At 40.6% G+C, this 26129-nt stretch overlaps 1 protein-coding gene across 3 annotated transcripts in view; it reads right to left on the bottom strand.

Moving 5' to 3' along the window:
* Positions 1–4683: 4683 nt before the first annotated feature.
* The window catches only part of NCKAP1 (NCK associated protein 1), a 74454-nt gene continuing 53008 nt past the window's right edge, over positions 4684–26129 (bottom strand). For all 3 annotated transcript variants that reach the window (XM_044445108.1, XM_044445109.1, XM_044445110.1), the window contains exons 18-31: positions 24453–24572; positions 23780–23919; positions 22846–22977; positions 20126–20344; positions 19568–19698; positions 18620–18717; positions 17199–17292; positions 15780–15862; positions 14892–14972; positions 10611–10704; positions 8801–8917; positions 7961–8070; positions 6222–6311; positions 4684–5615 (exon numbers count right to left, since the gene is read on the bottom strand). In XM_044445108.1, coding sequence (XP_044301043.1) covers positions 5499–5615; positions 6222–6311; positions 7961–8070; positions 8801–8917; positions 10611–10704; positions 14892–14972; positions 15780–15862; positions 17199–17292; positions 18620–18717; positions 19568–19698; positions 20126–20344; positions 22846–22977; positions 23780–23919; positions 24453–24572 — 1626 coding nt within the window. In that variant the 3' untranslated portion in view covers positions 4684–5498. The remainder of the gene's footprint in view (positions 5616–6221; positions 6312–7960; positions 8071–8800; positions 8918–10610; positions 10705–14891; positions 14973–15779; positions 15863–17198; positions 17293–18619; positions 18718–19567; positions 19699–20125; positions 20345–22845; positions 22978–23779; positions 23920–24452; positions 24573–26129) is intronic.

Genomic DNA, 26129 nt, shown 5'->3' with positions numbered 1-26129 from the left:
GAAACATTTGGAGAGCACTAGGCTGGGAAGGGTTAAGAACACCATACTCCCCGTTACTACCAATGAATGTGGGTACATTTATTGTATCCTATGTAAAGCAGTGGTATGTACAAAACATGGCTATATATTCAATTCGGTGTCATCTGGACAAATTTTGGCTGCTCTCTGCATTTCATGTGCTGCATGAAGGATCTGCCCATTGTAACAAGCACCCGCCATTATAATTGCTAATAGAGGAGAGATTGCTGAGCCTTGGAAATCATCTTTCCAAAGATGGTGATAAGGCTTAGGAATTCCCCTCCCCCTAATTATGATGGTCATGGGGGGAAATGTTACTTCAAAAATACAGTATTGACAATTAAGATCAAACCAGAATACTTTAAAAATAAATGGCTTCCTGATTTAAAAAATAGTGAATAATGTGGATGAAATTCAACAAGCTCCACATAGATTTTAAAGTTGGTGGTACTGGTTGACTGGATTTTATATTTTGTTAAGTGATAGTATTAGTTAACTTTTCTACACTGTCTCCCCACTAATGGTCTTCCATGTTGTGTGTGGTGCTTTAGTAGAAGATGAGTTTTGTTGCATTTTGGACTCAAGAGCAAACATGAGTGGGCAAGTAAATTATGCTGAGCTAACACAAATGATCTGAGTGCAGCACCAAGAGAGATCAGATTCCCATGGTGCCAGCAAGCTGTCTCGGTGCCACACTAGGTCATTTAGGCAAGCACGATGTAACTCATGTTAGCATAGGAACTTATGTGAGCAATAGTGTTACATCAAGGTTTCCAAAATGAAGTATCTACTAAAATGGTGACAGAGTTATCAGAAAAGTCAGTTTTTCCTAACTATAAATCCTGACTTCACAGGGCTCGTTTTTATTAGTGCACTTCTCTGACTGACTTATGAGCCTGCTTCTCATCTTGGCTTTTACTCGCCCAGGGGAATGGAAACCCCTCCATTACTGTTAAATAGCAACCCCACATCAATGTCACATCACAACTTTATTTTAAAGCCCCTCCTTTAAAGCAAACTTTTCCAACCTAGTCCACCTAAAGAATTTTTTTTTTTTTGCAATACGAAATTAAAAAAATGACAGATGAATCCAGGTGACATCTGAGGCAAACCACCTTAGACTAGGAAGAGAATATTTCAGGAAGAGAACTATTCCTGCGGCCCTTAAGAGAGTCCCCTATTGTGCCATTCAAGTGAAGGCTGGAAAAAATGCCTTGGCTGCCTTTTGGATGCAGGGGCTTTGCTTGCAAAGGGGGCCGCTCTGTGTCCTTGCGGTTTCTGGTCTTGCATCTGGGACTGTACAAAGATGACTAACAATCACAAGATTCAGGATCAGCTTAAAAAAGAAACTGCACATTTGTCACAATTGTTGGGCTGCTTAATGCTTCTATGTGGGATTGTATAGCTGAGCTTTATGCAGCTAAAAGGAAAGAATGTAAGTTGTAAGAAAACAAATATATATTAACCTATTATTTGACATCCATTCAATTCTAGCTCCACCGGTACAGAACTACTTCTCTAGAAAACACATTTTACAGTTTAAGTTGCAGTCACATTTAGTGACTTACGTTTACAGTGGCAGTGTGTCTTGGGCCTAATTCTCATGTCCAGAACATTGTTAAGTGAGAAATATCTATTCATGGGTAGTACCAGATGTTAGCCCAGCTCAAGGCAGACCCATCAAAGTGAATGAGGTTCAAATTAATCGTGACTAACCAGGCCTAACACTGGATAACACCCCTTCATTTTATGCTTATGACAGCTTACAGAACACATTATGGTCCCCAAGAGAACAACATTCCTAAAATCCAGCAAGACAAAATACCACTGATTTGGGAACACTGGCAACAGAAATTCATAAGGAAAGAAAAACAGCTTATGTATCTGCTGAGTCATCACCAGGAAAAAGTCCATGGTGGACTGCAGTTGTGAGCACATCTACTAATTTATTGCTCTAACCAGAGCCAGCTCTTCTGCAGCCGTTCCAAATCCCCATTGTATATTCTGCTATTTCGCTATTAATTCAATTTATAAGAATCTCCACCTGACATTCTATCAAGTGAATGGGTCACCTTGACCATGGAGAGTTCTGGAAGTAATATAATATCAACTGGGTTACAAAATATTATTTTTGTATACAGGGATATGAATGTATAGCAGAATTTAGAATGGTGGTGAAGGGATCAACAAAGAGAGAAAGTAGCATCTCTAATTAACAAAATGAACAGGCAGAAGGAAAGGAACTGGCATTATGGACTCTTCATCCACTGCCGAGCAAGTTTCCAAGAAAAGCAGACAAGATTTTATGTTAATATGTCATTCATCTCTCTCTGCTTCTCTACTTGCACAGTATGAGTTTGTGATCTACAATAAAATGAGATAATGCAAGTAGCTGTATCTCCTCTACTATATTCTGTAGGAAGCAAATGGTATGTTTCCCTTTACACAACATACTAATACTTACGTAGGATTTTCCATACTGTGTGTAGCTCAGGAAATGTCTGCCATCACATGCTTTTTCCAGCTCGATAGCAAATAGGATCACTTCAATGAGCTGTTGCTTGCATGTTGGAAAGCAGTTGTGTCTACTGTTACCCCAGCATCAGTTCATGAACAAGTAGCAGTAGAACATACCAGCAAAAAAGGAGGAATATGCTATTGATCGGGGAAAAACAGGGTAACAGTTTGAGCCTGTGTTGAGAGGATTCACAAATAAGGTACAGTGCAAACTAAGCCATCTCTTGTCAAATGTAGTGAAATACTGTAATTAACTATCAAGCCCCAGTTAACTGTTCAGATTGCCTAATGATTAGCATCCCGTATGTACAAAAGCAACTGAAAAACATGACCAAAGTAAAAAGGAATTGCTGTAAACCATCCATGGAATTATTGTGATGGTCTATAAAAGCTTGAAAGGAATGAAATAAATAAATAGAGTTAGAATGGCAAGAGAAAGAGTTAGTATGACAAGAAATAATCATTCGGCTTCTCTTAGTTGTAATCAGGAAGCCACAAATCAGGAGAGTTAAATGTCCGAGTCCATTTCAGCCCAATCAAAGAGTTCAACACACCTAGCTCCAACGAATTGCAATCACAGCCATTAAGCCAGACAAATAGGTGGTTAGACAGACACTAGATGTTTCCAAGCCCTGTTGTCAAACATGCAGATGTGGTAATTAAGAATCAGACCTACAGCCATCATATACACTGCTTTCTAACGAACTCAAGTTAATAAGGTTGTTAAAAACAAAACTGGTGCAGCCTCCTTACCCTTCACTGCTACTGACTGCTCAAACATATGTATAATATAAACTTTACTGCAGTAGAGATCTCTTCATAAAGTAGTAGTAACAGTATTTTCAATTTATGAAAGCAAACAACAGACTAAGCAGTACTATTTTGATTTGTATTATTTTATTTTTCTGATTTTCTTTTCTTTGGAGAGAAGAAACTGTAACTGATAAGCACACAAGATTGGGCACAGTTAGCAGTGTGTAAGTCTGAATCCAAGAATAGGGGTTCAGATTTAGAGTTGTTGAGAAGCAGACTTTATGGTGCTGATCAAAAAGGGAAAGCATCTGGCCAGCTTTCAGGTTAATGAATTAGAGACAACTCCAACATCTCAGTTGACATGGTGGACAAAAAGGGACCCATTGGGCCAGTTTGTACAATGTATGTAAACCACTGTGGTTTAACAAGCCATGGCACATGCAGAGCGTGATTTACGTAACTGCTACCCCGTCGTGGTTTATTGTGTCATCTGGATCCTGGCAACATGGCTTGCTGAAGGGTTAAAGAGCCTTCAAAGAATCTTATAGCCGTTCATGTAAATAATTATGCATATCATGTCTGGCTCATATTGCAGCTCACAAGGCACCATGGTTAAACCATGCTAGCTTGTTCTGATAGTGCAAACCAGAACATTGTGTTAAATCACTAGATCAAACACTGCTGTAAGAGTTTAACTATTAACCTCTCCACCTATATATTTCTTTAGTAACCATGGTAAGTACCGTATTTTTCTGTCTATAAGATGCCCCTTTGTACAGGAGGCCCCCCCCACTTTTCTTACTGATCTCCAAGCAAGCAAGCTGCTGCCTCACCACATGTGTGCCCGCCTCCCCCCAAGCGTGCCTGTGAGCGCATCCGTCTTCCCCCGAGTGTGCCTGTGCACTTTCAACTGGCCCCCTTTTGAAAAAGTCTGAGGACCCCTAGGCTACACGTTCTCCACAGCATCAGCTGGTGTCAGTTACACAAGGCTCATGATTGGAGGAAACCTGTTAGCTTGTCCCTGCAATCACAAGTTTCGCTTGTGAGACTAGTTTGCAGAGATAAGGTATCGGCAGTTTCACAACCACGGTTCTCCTCTCAGCCCCCCGTGTATAAGACGCCCCTCCATTCTTAGGTAAATATTTTTAAGAAAAAGTTATCATCTTACACACGGAAAAATACAGTATATCTGCAACTACAACTGAACAGTGCATAGAAGTGTTGCAGTAAAGAAAAACATAAACCCAATTCTGTGGCCTTTAGACATTAAAATAGTCTGAATACAACTGTACTTGACCATTAGTGAAATACATATTGAACAGAAAAAAATCCCATTGCTAGAACAATGAATTTTCAACAGTTAACTCAGCACAAAGTAGAAAAGTCACCAGCAACTAATACAGTGTAGTGTTTATTGTATGTAATGGAAGGTACACTTGAATTTCAAAAATTTAAAACATATAAAAAGTGGTTAAAGGGCTAACGTTTTATCAACATTTGATAAATGCATAAGAATGTTTATTATACAGCAGGGTACAATGTAGTGTTAATGCCAGTGGGGCATCATGGAAATTAGTCTTTAAAAAATTCCACTATGTAGGCTTTATACAAACAAAACCACTTGCTGCTGTTTAAGATTGTATGGAGAAGATTGTTTAAGGATAAGCAGTCCTATAACATTTTTAATATTAGATATCAGCAGAGTCATTAATTTGAGTGAGCATCTCAAAAAAGAAAGTAAAAACATTTTGTTCACAAGAAATGCACATCCAAGTCTTGTTTCTGATAAGAACAATAGGTACAGATTGTAGCTCTTCCTATATGAAATAATTTACACACAGATGAAAACTAGGAACACTAAAATAATCACTAAATAGAGTTCTTCATGGAGATAAACAAGCCATTATGATTCCTGCACGACTGGATATGAAAAAAACATAGTTGTAGTGTCTTTATTTTTTTAAACATAATTGAGATTCTAAAATAAAAAGGAATAATTTCAGCAAATGTGCAACCTAAAATCAGCCAAGCTTATATTGTAGTACAACCATATTAAGAAACCACTGGTCAGAAATACAACCGCATTGGGAAAAAAATTTATAATCCACAAAACTCTTTGCCAGGCCATAAAATAAAAAAGCTCCACAGTTTACAAATAAAACTGAGGCAACATAGATGCGTGCTTTATCTGTCTCTAGTTAAGTAGAATTTCAGGCAGAGGATGTGACACTTTGTTTGTACACAGCATGGTATGCGTTTCGTAGCAAGACATAAGGAAAACAGGACTCCAGAAGATCCATGGTCAGGAATGGAGACTCCTGCACGATCTAAGAAAGCAGAAGAAATCAAATCAGAAGCCTGGCGCAGAAACAGAAGTCATGGTACCAGACAGAATCAGCTCCCATTACTAATGTGACCCCATTTTTCAAGACAAAGAAAAAACAAAGGTAATCAGAGTACCACACTGTATCATAAATTCAGAACATAAAACACTCCAAATGAGATGCAATCAACAAGTGATAACTTGTTGCAATCCATAACAGAGGGGAAAACAAAGCAGTAACTGGGATCAAGGGGAGAGGATAAGTTGGAGCAGATAAAGGTATTCAAAAGAACAGAGATTTCATAAAGGAGATTTAGGACTTAAAAAAAAAATCTAAAGACCTAAAGTGTTTTAGGTCCTTCAAGCCATTGTTTTGCTACAATAGGAAAGAGATGGTTGGATCCAGGCTCAGTCATACTTAGACTCAGTGAATCCAACTGAACTTAACTTATCAAGACTGATTTAAGCCCTATTTTTTTCAGTGGTTCTCAGTATGACTAAGCCCAGATCTAACTCTCTCTCATTATTTGATACACTCAAAATGCTTATCAAAACCTCTTTGTTTATCTATCAAGAGCCCTTTAAAGCAACAATTAGTTTGAAGGCTTACCATATCTAGGAGTAAATAAACAGATTCTCTGTTCCTTGTAGTGGTTTTGTCTGTCTCTTGACCAATTTTCAGAAGACTAGAGGAGGCAAGCTAGAAAATACACAAAAATAGCCAGTAAGTTTTCTAATATTTTAAGGCTACAACTTTGAACTTCTTTTTCCTTTCATGATACATGCAGTTTCAAAATGTGCAGTGACCTGGGATCATACAACATGGCAACCTATTGTTAGCTAGCCATGGTGGGTTGTCAAGTCATGCAAGTCTGGACTATTTCCCACAAGGGGTAGCTGGATCCACAGTGGGTTGTAATGTTCACATGTGGAAGACTTGATCCCACTGATGACCTGGGAAATTGGTGACAGTCACTCCACTGACTGTCACTGGCTTGTTCTTTCACTCTAATCAAGGTCCCTTTTTGGTCACCCTGTAAAGTAGCCTCACACACACTTTCAGTATGCAACACCTTTTCCATGCTTACTCAACTTTTTCGGTACTCCAGAAATATTCCACCATTTTTGCAAGCACTTTCTTTTAAAATAAAAGCTATCAAAAGAAAGGAGTTTTGTTTGGACAGGTTTTTTGGTAAAGATAAACAGGGTTGCTTCGCTACTGTTTTGACTGCTGTCAAAAGAAAGCGTTTGGGAAAACTGGGAAGCAGGGTGCACACCTTACCTTTCTGGAGTATCTAGTAGGTCAGAGAACTGTGGAAAAGGTCAAGGGCACTGAAAACTGTTGCAGCAATAGTGCAAAACTAAAAGATTGCATTGCTAAGGGGTAGATCTGCTTGCCTTTTGTGAGTAAAGTTCCCCTCATGGCTTTTCTCTTGACAGCTCACCATTTGACAGCTGTTATAACAAATTCCCTAAATTGCAAGCTTGCTTTGCTGAAGTCCATGGGTGCTGCTTCTTGCAGTTTGACAGAAGACACACAGCAGGACACTGACCAGGCAAGACTTTGCATGTTGGTTAGTTTGAGATGCATGTTTCTGAATTGTCTAGCCTTTCCTCAAAAATTCTGATAATATTTACACACATTTCTCACACCTCAAAAATAAAATGGTAAAAGGTGGCATTGACAGCCAGCCAGTGACAACCAGTGACAGCAGCTCTAATGTGTTGCTTGGACACTTTGGAGGGGTTGTCGCTGAGAGACATCACAAAAGGAAAAAGAAGGGGGAAATATAGCGGTGGCAACCAAAGAGTGATCACAGTTAGTGTAGGAAGAGATGAAGACAGTGGAAGGACCGACTGGGAAGGGGCAAGAGACAACCCATGGTAAGCTCAACTGTGTGTTCTATGAACCACCAATAATATGTAAATTAACCGCAGGGTGGATTGCTGTGTTGTGCGAACTCACCCATCTATAGTTTGTCACAGCTATCATTTGCAATATTAGGGAATGCAGTGGGATTTAAACTTGGAACATTCTCTGATGGTATGAACAGCGCAGACTAATTGCGGGAAGTTTCATTCGAGCATTACAGTTCCTGGAGCAGACCAATTATACTGCAAGAAGGTGAAACTATGGAAGTAGTAACTATAGTTCACACGTATTTACAATATTTACTCAAAGCCTTTACAATGAGAGTAGCATCATTATTGCTATGTTAGAATCGCCACAATAATGTTACTTAAGAATAAGAATGAAAATGGTTAATGTTCAGCCTTGCACAGCTGAAACCCTCAGTGAAATAAAAGGGGTATCTAAGCAGGTTAGTTCAAAGGAAAAATTGTACATACGGCCAAAAATTCTTTGAGGCGGTCTTCAATGCTTCCCTTGTGGATGGTAAACAAAGCAGCAGCAATCTGGTTGATTGCTTTGGCAAGGCAGTGGATATTGTTGCAGTGACCTAAACAAAAACACATTTAGGCTATTCCTTTAGCTTCGCGCACACTTCCGAGCATTTCAGCTGAGTGGAAGCTATTGTCTCAACAGTAGCTGCATAAAATTTACAAAGGGATTAACTTTCAAACAGGCTGCAGAGGGTGTCCTTGATGCTTTCTTTTAGTAAAGACAGAAAGACTTTTAAACATCTTGATACAGTAAAAGGCAGTGTTTGAACTCTGTCCTTTCTGACTGTGTTCTGATTTTCTTCCTAATTTGTCAGCTGCAGAGGGCCAACTTTTTTAAAGTGCACAATCTCTGCTGAGTGTCAGAATACTGTCAGTTTTAAAACAGGAGGCACGTTCTATAGACATATGGAAGAGTTACTACGAATACCTAGAATGAGAAGTAGTTTCAATGCTACTTCCAGATAGTATTCAATATTGTTTTTTCTCTATAAATGCCTCTTCTCAAGTTTAACATTTTCTAATCAATAGGACATTTATGTGCAACGGGGTAGAATACATTCTTGGTAAAGATCCCTAGAACCCAAGTATGACCGAGGCGAAAGATTTTCATTTCCTCTTTCAAAGCAACCATTGTGAGATATAAAATTGACTTACTATTCAACACCAAGAAGGAACAAACACCAATACCATAAAATGAAAGCAAATAAATATTCCAGATGAAGATTTAATAGAATTTTTTCCCCCAAGAACAAATCTTCACACCAGTTTAATTTGTCTGAATATTACCTTCAATGGCAGGACTGTACTGAGACATCACATTACTGGCCAAAGTTGGTAAGGAGACAGCCACAAACACCATCAGAAGGCAGGCAATTTTATATTCTTCCTCTGGACTAATGTTTTCTGAAAATAAATATAGACTTAAGGAGATAATCTGTAACTGAGTGGGTCCAGAAGGGAAAGTTCTTGTTAAGTAAAAACACCAAAATTGATACTTAATTGTATGGCACTAAGAAAATAAAAGTGGTGAAGATGGTTAGCATAAAAATAAACCAACGCAGGATTCAATTGAGGTTACTGTATTATAAGGATAAATGAAATAAAGGCATACAACCACATGATTATTAACTTTTGGATCCACTGAATTCTTAGTCATGTTGTTCCATTATTTGGTTTGAACTAACAAGGTACTTAAGTAATCCTAAGCCCTCCCTGTGAAAGCAGTTCAAAAAACTCCCCAATAGCTGTAGCTTGACAAGACAGCCATAACATTTAACAGCTGCTCAGCAATGTGTGCTGCCACTATTAAGGAGCAAATTCCTGTACCAGCATTTCAAAGTTCTAGTGGGGTATGTGAGATCCAATCATGTGGAGTCAGTCATCAAACACAGAAGCACTTTCATCTATTTCTGGGTGACAACCCTGGGAAAAGATGTATCAAGAAATCTAGGGAGGGACCAGAGCTGTGTACATGCTGTCAAATACAAAATTAATTATCCTGCATAGTTTGTACTGAAGAATCACCAATTTTACATTGTGCCCAGTGATATGGATGTCTGGAAAATTCATGCAGAGATACAGTTCAGTATGCAAAACTACTGCTCTTTCATGCAAGGAAGACTTCAAGGAAAGCAAGGGGGCTCCCAGGCCATTTTTTAAAAAATCACTAAGAAATTTTAAGATTAAGGACTAGAATGGAAAAGAAGTACATAATTCTCGTTAACAAAAGGGGATTAAGAACTGAATAAATATGTATAATCCAGAGAACTCGAAATCCTGAAACTCTTCAGAAATAAAGAGAGAGGAGATGGGGGGAGCACTTTAAAGAGCACACATTTATTTGAACTTGGAACAAAAGAAATTGTCAGCATTTTACTAACATTTAACCAAGTGCCCAACACACATGAAGGGAAAAAAGGTTCATTCCAAAGTATTTTTTGCACTTCTTTTATACCATTTTTCTTGCAACTTATTCTGCTAAAAAGGGGTTAGAAAAATCACACACACTTCAATAACAACATCACTGCAAGAACAACCTTAAGTTCAAATGTTCCTGAGTTTGAACACTAAAATCAAGATAAAATTGTTCCAAAGTTCGAACAAGGCTTCTATGTTTGAACTGCATGCGCAGAAAAATGTGGTTGGTATAGAAACACCATCTGTTGTGCACCCATGTTTCTGAGTGTTCTCAGTGCCTTTTCAGTGAGTGCCTTTTTGATAGTTTTCAGTGTATTGAGTATTGTTTAGGGTCTGAGAAAAGATCAATTCACTTTCCATTATTTCTAATGGAGAAAATTGATTCAGACCTCAACTGATTCAGAGTTCGAATGGCCTTCAGAAACGAATTAAGTTCAAGGTACGAGGCAGCCCTGTATATGCTCCTGAGTAGTAATTCTGATTGCATTTAGTTTAAAAATAATATTGTTGACAAAGGAGAAAAATGCTACTCTTTAAATAAAAGCCACAAATTCTGTGTAAATAACATAAAGAAAATGAAATCCAAAAATGCGACCACTTAATACTTTGCAGTGCAGGTAACAGCATGATTAAGCATTCAAGGACACACAACATTTACAAGAAGCACACAGCAGCCTACCTGACTTTTGAGAAGAAAGAGCAACGACCAGGGCAGGATCTATCTCACATGGCAGTCCTGCAGCCGAGGAGAGCTCATATACATTCATTGCAACCTGGGGAACAGTGAGAGAACAGGATGCAATTTTTCAGATTTGCAAGCTGTAAATAATTTATTTATATTTAACAGGGACAAGGAAGCACCGGAGGATCTTTGGTAGCCACATTAGTCTATAGCGGAAAGCTCCATCAGCACTGGTGCTGCTAGCTAACTGATCTCTTTAACACATCTTTCTGCCAAAAACTTGTACGAACTCTGAAACTATGTTAGGCAACAATATGCTGGCGATCCAGCTAGCTCTCAAACGGCACAAACAAAAAATCCACTTAAGCTAAGTGTACAGGGAGATATTTTAAAACTTTTGCATCTCTTGCACAGAGGCTTGGTTCTGGATGTTTCTTTGTCAAAGAATCTCAAACTAGATTATAATTTTAAAGAGTGGGGCTAACCCCAAAACTCAAGCCATCATAAAGGCAGGTTGCTTTCTCGTAACAGTTGTTCTCGAGTGGTCATCTGTACATTCACACATATGGGCTTTTATGCTTGTGCAGAGCCTAGAAATGGGAAAACCTCTATAGTGAAATCTTCATTTTCAGCAGAAGTCCCTCCCCTTCCTGTTCCCACGAAGCAGATTCCTGTCCATCCCCTCAGTTCCTATGGAAACAGCCATGGATCTCCAGACTTGGGGGCAGGTGAGGAGAGGTCCCAACTCGTTCTGGTCCCAAGCATCCATGGACAGTCATGAGGCATTGTTTAGGAAGGATGATAGCAAATGGGGCCAGACGGTGGGTTGTGTGAATGCATACAAAACCACTTGAAGAACGACAATTACAGGCAAGCAACCTGTCTTGCTTCTTCACAGCCTCTGTGCATCACACCCATGGGCAACTAGCTAGCTTATGTTGTAGAGGAGGGAGGGAAGCTGTAGTCACTCAAGAACAGAGGGGAGCACTGCCATACTGAAGGCACAGTCTGCTCTCACACAGACATCTAGCCAATAGTGCCTGGTGAACATCAAGGGTGTGGACCATGCAGCTGCTCTGCAGTCATCCAGCAGGGGAATCCCAGCCAGGAAGGCCGTGGATGTGGCCAGGGCGCATGTGGAGTGGGCCCTTGATCATGTCGTGAGGTGGAGGCCAGCCTTCTTGCATGCCGGGCTGATGGTGTTGGAGACTTATTTGAACAGTCTCTGTGAGGAGATTGTGTCCCCTTTATTCTGGCCATCATGGCACATGAAGAATCTTGGTGAGTGGCAACGCTGTTCGGTCCTGGAGTTATAGAAGGCAAAGGCCCTCCTGCTGTTAAGCAGGTGCAGGCTGGCTTTTATTGCTGTGGATGGGTTGGTGAAGGAGGAAGGATGCACTATGTCCTGACTGATGTAGAAGACAGAGGTGTCCCTGGAACTGGGCAGAGGACTGCCTTGTCCCTATGGAAGTTAAGGTATGCAAGGTCCACCTGCAGGGCGCAGAGCTCACTGGCCAATGTAATGGTCACTAGGAAGGCGGCCTTCCAGGATAGGAGGTGCAGGTCAGTGGTAGCCAGGGGCTCAAAGGGCTTCCTAATAAGGGTCCGTAGCGTGACAGGCAGACTCCATGCTGGTATGCAGTGGTGAGCAGAGGAAACAATGTTGTGGAGAGATGGACTGCATGCCTCCCTGTTTGCTGATGTAACAGCTCACTGTTGTGTTGCCTGTGGCAATTTGCATGTGCCAGCCTCAGAGGGAAGCCTGGAATAATACTAGTGCTTTGTGGATGGCCAGCATCTTCTGGAAGTGATGTGATGCTTGGTCTTATGGGGGTCTCATGGTGCTTACATTCAAGGTTGTTGCAGTGTGCTCCCAGGCCATGTTCAAGCCCATGATGATGGCTGTGGGCTCTTGGGGGGAGGAAGCCAATGCCTGCTGTGGGGCTGCATGGTTTAGTCTACCAGAGTAGGTTGTTTCAGACCGACAGAGGGACACTCAGCAGGGTGTTGTGAAGGTCGTCATCTGTGTGATAACTGTAGATGAACCAAAATTGTAGAGGTCTCATCCACAGCCCGGTGAAATGGACCATGGCCACTGGGGTGGCCATAAGGCTAAGAAGTTTTTTGGATCTTGTGAACTGTGGTGTAGTCCTTCATGCTGTTCTTGGTTGCCAGCTCATGGAGTGCTGTTGCTCTGGGTTTTGGCAGGAATGCTTTTACTCTGGCTGAGTCAAGGAGGACCCCAAGTGGCATCCACAGGGGCCAAGTGCTCTCTCTGTGAAGCTCCCTGTGCAAACTTGACTACTATGGAGCTGGTTTTCAGGTGCTGGGATAGGAAGGCCACATCCCTATCCAATACCCAATAAGTTGTATGAAGTTACCACAGAGGTTGGGGTGTTAAGGGGGATGGCAAGGGAGTGCCAAGATCTCTTGACCATTTGGAGCAGTGCCAAAAGGAAGGGGATGGTCACAGGTGCAAAGCCCTTGGAACCCAGGGTGTCATACACTGGGTTGGTGACCCAGTCATGGGTCTGTTTGGTCTCAAGATCCAGGTCTTTGACCATCACTTGCTCCGTTCCCTCTTGCTCTTGCACTTGCTCGTGAAACATTACCTCTTTTCTGAAGGAGACACAGGATTTTCTTCAAAAACTGAACATCCAGAGAGGGCTCTGATGGCTGTAGGGAAGCCTCCCACTCCACCTCCAACTCATAGTTCTTGGGGCTGGAGAATGATGGTGGGCTTCGCAGGTGGTGTCACCTTAATGGCTCTGGTGGCCTGGTACCAAGGGCTGCAAGTGGCTCAGTGTAGGGGTGTGATGGTGGTTGCCCATCAAATTCTGGTTTTGGGCCGCTGGAGAGGGGTGATGGCTGGAGGTCAGAGCACTGGGGCTGGTGAATGGTGGAGTACTGGATAGGTGGGAGTTTGCTTGGTACTGACAGTGGTGATCCTCTCAGTACCAAGCATCGGTACAGGCATGATGCCGAGTCTTGGGGTTGTCCTCACTGGAGAGGGCACAGAAGCTGGAGATCAATCAGATACTCAATCCCAGTCTGTAAGGGGAGCGTGGAAGTGATCACGGTGTCTGATGGGCTCCGATTGTGGTGATGAGGCATATGTGGTAGCCTGTTCTGGCATCAAGCCCATTTCCAATGGAGGGGTCAGTGTGCTGAGGATTGAGAGTCTGGGCCCTCTCCTGGCATGGGGGAGGGGGCTCTGAGGGTTCCGCGATCCTTGGGTGGTCAGTTGGTATGGGGGTCCTTGGTGGGGGTTACTGGCTTACCAACACTTGTGCAATGCCTGCACTTCTGGTTCAGCTCAATGGCCATCTTCTTTGGTCTCTTCATGGCCTTCCAGTGAGTGGCCTTGCCATGGCTCAGGTGGTGGGGAAATTGCCATGGACATGGAGGGTGAACATGTCTGCTGTTTGAAGAATCGGCTACCTGGAGGCCTTCTTCTATAAAGTTGCCTTATGCAGGTAAGCCCTTCACCCCATGTCCCTTTCCTTGCCTAGGCAGAGGAGACATAGGGAATGCCCATCTGATGGGGTATTTTACTGCCACACTTGGTGCAGCTGTGAAAGGCTGCCATTGTGTAGGTGGGAATGGCGGACAGGAGGAGAGAAAAGGAGAGAAGAAAAAATGGCAACTTGAGGGAGCAAGGAAGAGTTGATAGGAAAAAGAGTTAAAAATTCATTTGTGGAGAAGTTTTTTTTGTTTTAGAGAAGAGAGCAAAAAGAACAGGAAGGATGTAGAGGAGAGGTTGTGAAGGAACGGGAAGGAGAGCATGAAATATGATGCTAATAATTAGTAAAGGGAGATAGAAGTGATTCCTAGTCTAAGTGCAATGATGGTCAAAAAGGAACTGAGGGGATGGATGGGAACACCTCCCCATGATTCCTGGAAACAGGAAGGGGAGGGGCTTCTGCCCAAAATGAATGCATAGCTATAGAAGGTGCAAAAGCCTGTATGTGTGATGCACAAAGACCACAAAGAATCCCTCTTTGAATGAAATTTGCCGTTTCAAATACTGTATGCCATTTATTTTATGACACACTCCAAGCATAAACTAGTGGTTCTCCACATTTTGCAAGAGAGATACTGTGATCATAATTTGCCATAGAAACTTACTATATTAATTTTACAGCATTTAATGAGTTTTTCAGGAACATATATGAGTGCCATATCTAGCTAAAGTAGGCAGCCCAAACCCACATATGTTTGGTCCAATATGTATTTTTAGTTGGAACTAAATATTCCAATAGTCTCATAATTTATTACCTTCATGTCAGTCTCTCTTGGAATGTGATCCTTAAAGTCCTCGATTGAACTTACAAGGAAAGGAATGTGATAGGATAACACCTAAGACAAAGGAACATATAAAAAATTGTCTTCAATTGGAAACAAAGCAAGTCAGAACAGGCCTCGTGGGCCATCTAGTCTGACCCCTGGCTCCAGCCAGCTCGAATCTTTCCTTGAACACCCTCACTGATGGGGCCACAACCACCTCCCTTGGAAGTTCATTTCATATCCTACAGGTCCTAACCATCAGGAAGTACTTCCTGAGATCCAACTCAAAGCCTGGTTCCTTGAGCTTTGCCCCATTTGAACGCATCCTGCCCCTCCACTGCAGAGAAGGTCATGGCCCTCTTCCGCATGACATTTCCTCACATACCTATAAAGTCACTTAAAGAGCCCCTCAGAGTCTCCTCTTCTCCAGGCTGAAAAGAACCAGTTCCCTCAATCTCTCCTCCCTCCCAACCCTACCATTCTTGTGACCCTGCGCTGAACGGATTCTAACCTAACTATGTCTCTCCTATAATGTGGAGCCCAGAACCGGATGCAGCTGTGGGTGCACCACAGTCATGCAGAGCAGTATATAGATATATATCTATATATCTCCTTGGACACCATGTTATGACATCACAGGGTTTACTCACCCTGTCCAATACTCAATTTATGCATGCCAACTAATTTAAGGACCACAAAACAACAACTTTGCAGAAAGAACAGAAAAATGCAGAGTAACTGTTTGATATATAGCATATAAACCAAAACAGCTGTGATATATCTTCATTTTTAAGCATCATTATATAGAACAGAAGGCTTGATTCTTGATATGCATGTAAAGTATTAACAGAAAAACTCTAACTGCAATGTAGTACTTACATCTCTGAGTGCTTCTTGTGCCAGTGATCGGAAAGACAGGATAACACCAATAATGGTCATCCTCTTCAAAACACTGTCCACAGCTGGAAAAAAATTGAAGGTGCCCATGAACCCGAATTAATTCTGACATTTAAAAATATAACAACAAATTGTGGACCACCCCCATGCCACTGGGGGGAGGGTGTGTCATGCAGACCCCTGCAGAGTGGAGGAGATGGGTCTTCCACCTCGTGAGGCCTACTTAAAGACCTGGCATCCAGGACTGCATCCTTGGGTGACTCCCAAAGGGCGGTGCCAAAGGGCATTGCCCATTCAGTTCCCATTTCAGTGCAGGTTTGGGTCTCAGGCTTTTGTGCGTGAGTGCATGCGCATGCATGGGGGGGAGGGGCATGTGCGGGGAGACAAGGATATCCGAGTCCTGCCAAGTTTGTCATATAAAGCAGCAGGCATTAGGGACTGGGTGAGTCAACACATCTCAATCACCAAACCACTCCAAGTTTTTCTTACAAGCAGCCAGGGAGCTGCGGGAACTTGCCTTAAAGAGCTGGTTATATACTTGGGCACTGTTGGCTGGGCAGGTTGGACAGGCCACTGGGGGTTTTTAATCCATGTAGAGCATGGGGCCACCATTTTGATAATGAAATGTCCACTTGGGAGTTGCTGTTTTGTATGAATGCGATGTGAGTGTGCTTTCATATTTATCTATCCATATACTGATAATGAATGTAGGCCCTTTCCTGAGTGCTCTCTTAACTGGAAGCTTGGAGAGTTGCTACAGAAGAAATGGTCTTCTTTGCAGTGTCCCTCCTCCACAGATATGTAATAATCACCATGAAGAACCATGCTGGCACTCATGTTGTTATCTTTTTGGCAAAAGGGGAAGAGTGTATTTACTTTCCAAGATTTAAGGTTCTATTGGTCTAATGTTTTGAATATTTTAATTCAATTCCAATTATGATCACTGAAGTATTGGTAATAAAACCAATAAAAGTATTGGTATTGTTCCTATCAGTATTTTAAGCGGTTTATGATTGGTCTTGTGCAATTATAGTTGATTGTGTTAGCTTTCCCCAAATGTTTCATTGTGTTGTGGATTTGTGTATCATTTGGTTACTGTTTGTTCTTCTGAAAGCACTTGGTTACAAATTGACTCAATTTATAAATTTGTAAGTACTACTTCTATCAAACTTGGGACTCTTTTTATTATTGGCTAGATAAACGGGACCTGGTTTAGATTTAAATATGTTTTTAAGCTATCATAAATGGATTTAAACATGAGTATGGAATGTTAAAAAATATGAGTGGGGGGCTGACCCAGTACGTCTGATGTATTTGATGACTGGATGTTTTTAGTGTTAGTTTAAAATTTTAGTAAAAATTTATTATAAAAAAAATAAAAATAAAATTGTAAGTACTTACATGACAATCTTTTGAAGAGAGCCGCCATCTGATCTGGCTTATCAAAACTGGTCCTCATTTGCGTTAGCACTTCAACATTTTCTACCACAAGTTTCTAAGATGAGGCAAAATCTCAGGTCAGGCAAAGAACTGAGTGTAGTAATACATACATACTTTAGGACATTTTGGTGTAGCAAGCAGGAAACAAATCACACAAAACCCAGATGTTCCCACTCTCTGACTAGAATAACTATGTGGTTATAGTAGGAAAGACCCAACTATACACTAAACAGAAAATTTGTGGTACAATAATAAAAGCTTTCTTTTCCACAAAAGCACATATTGTTCTAGTCATGCCATTAACTCTGAAGAGGTAGAATAGGTGGACTGAGTACAGTAAAGTAAATTTTCTTCGCCCAATATGCAGTGAAAACAGCCTGGTGGGGGGAAAATTCACTGTGTGCCATGATTTGTCAGTCTTTAGTTCACTTTTGCACCCCCTCCTGTCAACTCATTGGGATTATTTAATCCAGTCTTCCCTAACCTAGTGCCCTCCAGATGTTTTAATTCTTTAGCTCCTGGCATTCCTGACCACTGGCCATGCTTGGTTGCATGGAGGACTCCTGGATGGATAAGTCTGCTCTGATCTCTGCTCTTCCTTGGTGGAAGAGAAACAGAGTCCTTGGCGGTGCCTTCCCCTTTGTGTGCTTTCCAGTTGCTCACTGCTGCTGTGCATGAGAGTCAGCAGCTGAAGCACTAGAAGGGGGAACAGGCCTGTTGCTGTTCTTCCTGGGGAGAAGGGCATTGGAACCTTTCGCTTCAATGAGTTTGTGTCAGTAGGAGCAGCAGCAGCTGCTAACAGCTTTTGCTCAGTCCAAAATAATGTTCCTGTAAAGGATTAGTTTCTGATTAGAGCTAGACATGCTTCCCTAGCTTGTTGATACCGTCTTTTAGCAGACACATCCAAAACACTACTCATTTTTTAAAGGGAAAAGATGGATACAGTAACAAGTAAAGGCTGAAGAATTACACCAGTACTGTAAGGAAAAGAGGTAGAATAAGATATGTGTCTGTCAGGATTACATTCATGTAAATTCAAATAAGGATGAATGAAGTATGCTGTTAGAGGTCCAGAGACGTTAGTAATTGTAATTAGTTAGTACACATTTTATAAATAAACAAATGGGTTTTTGGACACGTGCTGCTCAACAGCAACCCCAAACAGTGACGCACAATAAAATACTTTTGAAATGCTGTTTGAGATATGCGTGTTCGCTGCTTAAAGCAAAGCTGGGCACACATTCTGCTGAATGAGCACAAATCTTTGAGTTAGTCTAAAGTAGTACTTTGGAGACAGGCTGCATATTCCTGTATTCATTTTATAATGCAATTTCTGCTCTCGATTATGAAAGCAACAACCATGGAGGAAAAATGGAAGTCACCTTGAGCTCAGCAACTTGTGATGATATGTGCCACATAAGACTTTCACTCAAGAACTTCATTCCATATGGACCAAGGAGTTCTGACAGAGCCCTCATTTCTAAGGAAGAAAAATTATATTCATCCTCACACAAACCAATTACACTGTTGTAACTTAATGAACACAATACAAAGGACTTAGTTATTTCTATACCAGTTTTGAAAAATCCCTAAATATTAAAAACACATTTAAAATATTCTGTTTCATATAATGAAGTTATGCCCTATCTCAAAGGTTCAAGTTGAAGATCAGTTTGTAATATAACTTTATTACAGTATAATTATTAAGTGGATGAAATACAGAAAATTCCTCTAAACCTTAACTGGTTTAGCCATCAGAACTCAAGTGGCCTGCTCAGCAGATCACCTTCCGTCACGTTCTTTCATTACAACCATGTAACTGCTGTGTTATCCCACCTTGGAGTCCTTCAGAGGGAGGGGTCCTAATGCATACTAGGGACTGGGGAAGTCAGAAGCAGCATGTGAGATTTTTTGCACTGGTCTCCAAGGACTAGAAGAAAGTAAGAGAATAGATCCTCCCTTCTTCCCCCTAGTGATTTTTTTAGTTATTAAGCCAAACCAAAATGTAGCAAGCAAAACCAGTCCAAACAGAAAAGGTTTACAAGCCTCTGAAAAGAGGCTTAGAGTGTTGCACAAGCTGAGGTAATTATGTGAATATCAGACTGATATTTGCATTCAGAGATGTAGAGAAGGGGAGATTCCAAGTAGGCCCCATTATGAGAGCTGCCTGTCTATTTCTGGATCCAACTCTATATTTTTAAAATCTGTCTCTCCAGTGTGCAGCCCACAACTCTACAGGACGAAATCTGGAATTACTTTAAGAAAAGGATCCTAGCAGAAAAACACTTGAGAGTAAAGGCAACTGTTGAGTCAAACTATGGAAAACTTACCTGATATGTCTGAATACTCCTCTGCATTGAATGTCAGTTCATTTTCAGTTGGCAGGTTTACAAATGCCTTCATCGCTGGGAAATAGGCTATATGACCATTGCTGACTTGTCTTAGCAAGGTTTCCAGGTACCTTAACAAAACCAAAATTATCTTCATAAAAGACTAGAACATTCCTAGCCACATTAAATCTAAATAAGTTAAAATGGCACTGAATTTTACTCTGGAAAAAATCAACATAAAATCCCATCAGCTCACAAGTTTTAAGCATTGCAGGGTCCTCCCTGTTTACTCTGAATATCCAATTTAATTTTTCATATTTGGTATGAAACAAAAATAACATGTTTTTTGGAATATGGTGTTCAAGTGGTATGTGTTTTAGTGCTCCTAATATATGCAAGTCAATTCCAAGATGCACATAGAAACAATTCTTACTGCTTGTTGTAACTGGTCAATCTCTTCTACCTTAACATGGACCCTTCCATTTTTTTTCCTGCTCAAAAGCTTTATCTTACCAATTGAAAAATGTTAGAGACTTAAAATATAACTCCATTTCTTACCAATTTGTGTACAAGCTGGTAATGGTTGGCTCCCCATGACTATCTAAATGCTGGGTTTGCTGAAGAAGAACATTATTAAAAACTCTTGTGATATCAATCTGTACATAATTCTCTATCGACTGGAGCACTGTCATGTAGGCTCTTACACTTGTCAACAACTCTGAAGGTTTTGCAATCTCTTGTGTTGCTTGATTATACATAGTCATCCCAACGATTGACCTTGAAAAAGAAAGAGAGTTATTAGCACTCTAGTGAAATGGACCAATAGCACTATTTCCTCACAAATACCAATGTAAAAACATATGAACAGAAAACCTGGTCATCAAATTAAACTCAGATATCACATTATTATTATGTTAATGGCTAGCTGGCATCTTTGCATCTAGAACGACTGATCATGTGGGCAAGTTGATCATCTGCAACTTATGTTAAACCTGAACTTTCCTGGTACCACCCAGTTTGGCATATGTGCAAACAAAAATGCAGGTGGGTGCCAGCAAAACTGCAAACTGGATCAAAAGGGAAGATGTTTCCCTAGAGCCCTCAGTACAGAAAGATTTTTGGAGAAAAATCCAGAAAATCTGATATCAAATTTTGTATCCCAGGATAATAGAAAGGCTTATCATTTTTTAAAAAGTTTAAATATGTGACCAATTGTAAATGCCAACAGTAATAGTTGCACAATGATATTCTTCAGTATATCTTTTTATCCACTTTTTTGAAATTTAAGAGTCTCTTACTTGCTTATTAAGAGGGAATGGCTGGGTCTCTTCAAACTGATACTATAAGCTGCCACATATGCAGGGCCTGCATCCTCCTCCTCCTAGTCACTGATTTTCCCTGTACACAATTTCAGTCTGCATGCACTACTTTACTGCCCTGGTACTAAATTAACAAGTAAAAGCAATATGTATGGGCAGGTATTATGTTGATTGGAAGTCAGAGCAGAGAAAAAAAATGGAACTGTCAGCTCAAGATTAATTATTTGGTTATATTGGACGAGAATAAAATTTAAAAACTGAGCATTCATATTAAGTTCTGGCAAATAAGACTCAATGGTGAAAGAACCTTAATAGTTACATTTTACAAGCTCTAACACAAACATGCCTTTAGACCTGTATCAGAAACTGTCACATAACAAAAATAAAAGTGGCACAAACAACCAACCCACCCACAGTGAGAAATATTCAAGCTATAAATAGCAAAAACATGTTTATATGGGTTATAAAACCAACCATATTTTTAATGGCAGAATGGCCCGTTCTTTGGGAACCAAACATCTCTGCCTTTGGGGGTTAACAATTGCTTTTTTAAAACTTGGATTGCACAAAGCTTCTTTTCCAAGTCTGAGGAACTGCTGTAGCACAACTTCTTTCTGTGCCACTTGGGTAATATAACCAACCAAGTGTCCAATGCGGCACTTCCTGATATGGCCTTGCATTATTTTAACACTGTAGAAGGACACACACTGTGGACATTCATACATCACACTAACCCTGAATTATTGGGGTTATTGTGATCAAGCCAGGAGGCTTTGATTATCCCCCTTGAGCTTCTTTCACAAGTAGAACCACCTAAACAAACTAGAATTTCAGTGGTTTATGGACTCTAGCTAGTCTGGGAAGAGAAAAGCCAGAGTTCCTAGTCAGCATGTCATGATAAACCATAGACAGCAGGCCTTTGATTTATTTAGCTGCTCCCACATGCAGGATAAGCCGGGCAGGAGCAACTGAGTAGTGTGAGCCAGAAAGTTCATTTGTTCACACTAAGCCAGAATTCTGAAGTACTATGACAGTTGAATGCAGCCACTTAGGCATTTCCCAGGCCGTAAAAGAAATGCTAAGCCTTTGTCATTTGAGATTGCTGAAAGTCATACAACTGTGGAGTTTTGGCACAGCAGTAGTAGACATTTATGTAACTCAACTTTGGTACTCCATAGCAACGATGATGTCTATCTAAGACAAGGGTCTCAAACTCGTGGCCCGTGGGCCAATTGCCGGCCCGGGCAGGGCATGGGGGAGGGGCCCTGCGGCCTTCAAAGCGCCGGCGGCACCCAGGCCGGCCCCCGGGAGCGACGCGGGATGAGCGGCCCACCACCACCGCGGTGGTGGAATACTTGATGCGGCCCAGCCTCACCGAGACTCTACTTCCAGCGGCCCCCAGGTAAGTTGAGTTTGAGACCCCTGATCTAAGATAAGCTGCCAGTATCCAGCCGATCTAAGCGATGTTCCAAGGTAATGCATTTAACGTAGTTGCTCCCAAAGTTAATGCCATCCTCATGAGAAAACAAGTGTTTGAAAGCCCCAAACAGCTTTGCATTTTACAATATTTACTAGAAATTTGTTCTTTAGTCTCAAAAGATTTCCAAACAATCCAGTTGCTATTCATATCAAAGATCTTAAATATTTAGAATGGCATTTGCCCTAAATAGCTGACAACCATTATATCCTCATTATTGAAACTAAACTAAACTAACCCAGACTCTGCTAATATCTAGGATATCGATAGCTAGATACCTGCCTATCCTACCTACATATTACTGGAAGGATATTAATTGACATAAATCATTGTTCTACAAGTCAAAGTTCTGTTAAACTAGTAGAGTGGTTTTAAAAGCTTACTTCCCAATCCTTTATAGGACATCTTAATTAATGTTTCATTGAAGCAGCAATGTACACCCAAGCTAAAGGTATTTATAGAAATTTGCAAATTAATCTTACTTTGTAAAGCGGATTTCCAGATGAGACGTTAAGTACTCCCTTGGGGTAAAGGTATGTTCCCACACAATCATGTTTGGAACATAATTGATTGAGAAGCAGAGCTCAGAAAGTGCCGTGTGCAGTTTGTCCAGACTTAAAGAGAGAAAAATGCATACAAATGTGTAAGTTTTATAATCAACCATGAAATGTTACAACCCCTATCCAATCAACACAAAGAAACATTAAATATAAGAACAGACATCCTATATTTATGTATTTGTACATAGATACACGTACATACATGGGTGTGCACACACACACACGTATCTACAGGCCATCTATAACTGCTGGGGTCAATTTTAAACACAATATATTGTAGGTAGATGGAAAATCTTTAGCTGAGGGCCAAAATGTATTCTGGAGGTCCTCCTCAGGTGGGACCAAAGGAAACAATGCAGGCCACAAATACCAGCCAGTTTTATCTTAAAACTCTTACTGCCAATAACTAAGCATTTGGAGGCATTACCAACCATTTAGAGAATGGAAAAAAAATCAACAAATGAATGGCAGTCTGGGTAAGAGTATAGGCCCAGGTGAAAGGAGCTTGACCATGTGAAATACTGCAGAGGACTGGATTGGAAACCCAGGCAGACTGAATCTAACCCACTGGCCTGAAAGTCAACATACTTGATATAGTACATTTGCCTAAACTAAGGGCATGACATCTTTTTCTCACACAACAGTGAAAAAGCAGTAAAAAGATAAGGTATAGGAAAGCATATTTGTTGTGCTATTTGTTAAATTATTTCCCATAAATTCTTAAGTACAAAAAAGTCTACAACCACAATTAAATTGACTCTAAAATGTCTGTTAAGCTGAATTCAACATACATGAAAGATAAAAAGGTTAAAAAGATATGCACAGCTAAAAATTAACAATTGTTAAAATTACTCACTTGGTCACCACTAGCCTGTTTTTTCTCATACTTTCTACTCCGGGTTTTTCTCTTTCCGGTTCTCCTTTCTTACCCATCTGTTTTTTTGACTTTTTATTGACAGCTTGACTGATAGTTTTGGCACAATGCTTTGGAAGCAACTTTTCAAAACAAAACAAGAACAGTTAGTTTCAAAACAGAGTTATGGTTCAGAAAAACTAACCATCATTTCAAAGCTTGCACTTTTAATTTTATGTCTCATTTTTCATTTCTAAAGTTTAGCAAACATTCCATTTTGAATATTTTAAATGCTTGCAAAATTATACAGACCTATCAACACTGACTTGCTAGAATTTCAGAAGCAGTTTCAACACAGTTACTATTCATTCTAGTTAAAAAGAAGATACTGCATTTAAGGTTAGTATCATGAACAGAACCTGTTTTAGAACTTTAAGGAAAACCAGACAATGTGATGAGATCAGCATTAGTAAGAAAAGTGCTCCTTTATTACTTTACATAATGCTTTCTATGCATATGCCAATTTACAAAGAACAAGGGGACAAAACCCTGCCCTCAGGAGTTCACAGTCTAAAGCCAGGTTACTGAAGCAGTATAAACCGAGGAAGAATACATAATTCTTCAGTAACAGAAACTTAGTTTTAGTGGCAACACAAGATGGAAAATAAATTCTTACCTGGTCACTTAGAGTACATTGCTCTGTGCAAATATCTGTGATAAGGTTCCGAGCCTGCTTAGCCATTTCATCCAAAAACATGTTACACAAGGATAGGCTACGGTCACCAATATGATGTCTCTGTGGATGCAAATACACAATCACTGTTTTCCAAATTGTTACCAGAATGATTAAAATTGTTATGTGTTGTCATGTTATCCCTGACTTACTGTGACCCTTGGAATGAGTGCCCTCCAAACTGTCCTGCTCAGCTCTTGTAAACTCAAGTCTGTGGCTTCCTTTATGGAATCCATCCATCTCATAGTTGGGATTAAAATATTAAGAGATCATTAATGCTTGCCACTGAAATATTCTTACATGGAATCCACTTAACAGAGGGCATGGGAACAACCAGTAAATCAAGGCTTGTAACAAAGCGGAATGGAAAGTAAATCTTACTTATTAAAGCACCTAGAAGTATGCTTTTAAAAACTGTTTTCACTAAACCACCTCAGTAAGGGACTACATTATCTTTTATCCAATTCAGCCACTGATAAAGATCACACAGGGTCAGCGAGGGATATGTTGTTTTACAGGTTTATAACACTCAGGTTGTTTATGCTAAACAACCCCATTTAATCAATGAATTATTATCATGGCTCCCTATGAAGCTATGAAATAGTTGTTAACATCAACTTACCTGTGGTGCTTCTGTACCCCACACCCTCAACTGGCTACTAGCTTACTGTCTTAACACTAGCTGATCTGACGTTTCAGATCTCAAGACGCTTCCGGATCCCCTATGCCCTGTTGGACTGCTGCTGGCAGGGCAGCAGGAGCAATGGAAATGCTCTTCACATCTGGTTATTTTTCCCTTTTAAATAGGCTTTGAATTTGTCTAGAAGAGGAACGCTGGCAAGGCCATAAGTTTTTCCATATCTAAGCCTTTCCCATCTCCTCTCAGCCCACCAGGACGTCCTCCTTTTGACCTTTCATGAGGTCCTCTGATGCCACTTGTGCAATCTTGGTTAGCAGGTGTTGTGGTTCTTGCCAGGAACCACAGGGGACAAGGGCAGAATTGGATTGTGCTGTCCCCACCCAAAGGCTATGTCTTTGGGAGTGGAGCTTCAAGAAATCCTGTGGTTTCTGGGATGCTCTCCAGGGGCCATAGGACTGTCCTGCCCATGGAAAGCTAGTATCAAAGGGGAACATTATTTATTTGTATACTGCCTAACTGAAAAAAAGCCCTTGAGGTGGTTTCCAGCACTAAAATAACAGCACAAGAAATAATACAATGTGAAACATTAAAATATTACAAATATGACAAACTCTGAAAACGTTGAGGAGCCAAATTAAATCACACGTCAGATTAAAAATGTAATGCCTAAATACATTTAGTCTTAACCTGGTGACTAAATATATACAATGAAGCTGCCAGGTGACTAAATATATACAGTGAAGGGCATCCCACAGATATGGGGCCATGTAGAAGTTTCTTTCCATGGTAGCTGTCTGTAGCAACAGTGGCACCCACAGACAGGACTCCAAAGATTATCTTAGCAACTGGGCAAGATCATTCAGGCATGTTAGAATCAATTTGGAACACCCCGGAAGTAGGAAAAGCCAAGGTTTTCTTTACCATAAACAACATCTAATCTTACACATATTTTTAGCCTGTTCAAGCTAGAAGTCTTTCTA

This window comes from Varanus komodoensis, unplaced genomic scaffold (genome assembly GCF_004798865.1).
Source record: "Varanus komodoensis strain SLA01 unplaced genomic scaffold, ASM479886v1 scaffold47, whole genome shotgun sequence".
Classification (NCBI taxonomy): Eukaryota; Metazoa; Chordata; class Lepidosauria; order Squamata; family Varanidae; genus Varanus; species Varanus komodoensis.
The sequence above is the reverse complement of the archived record's forward strand: the minus strand, read 5'-3'. Positions and strand labels throughout refer to the sequence as shown.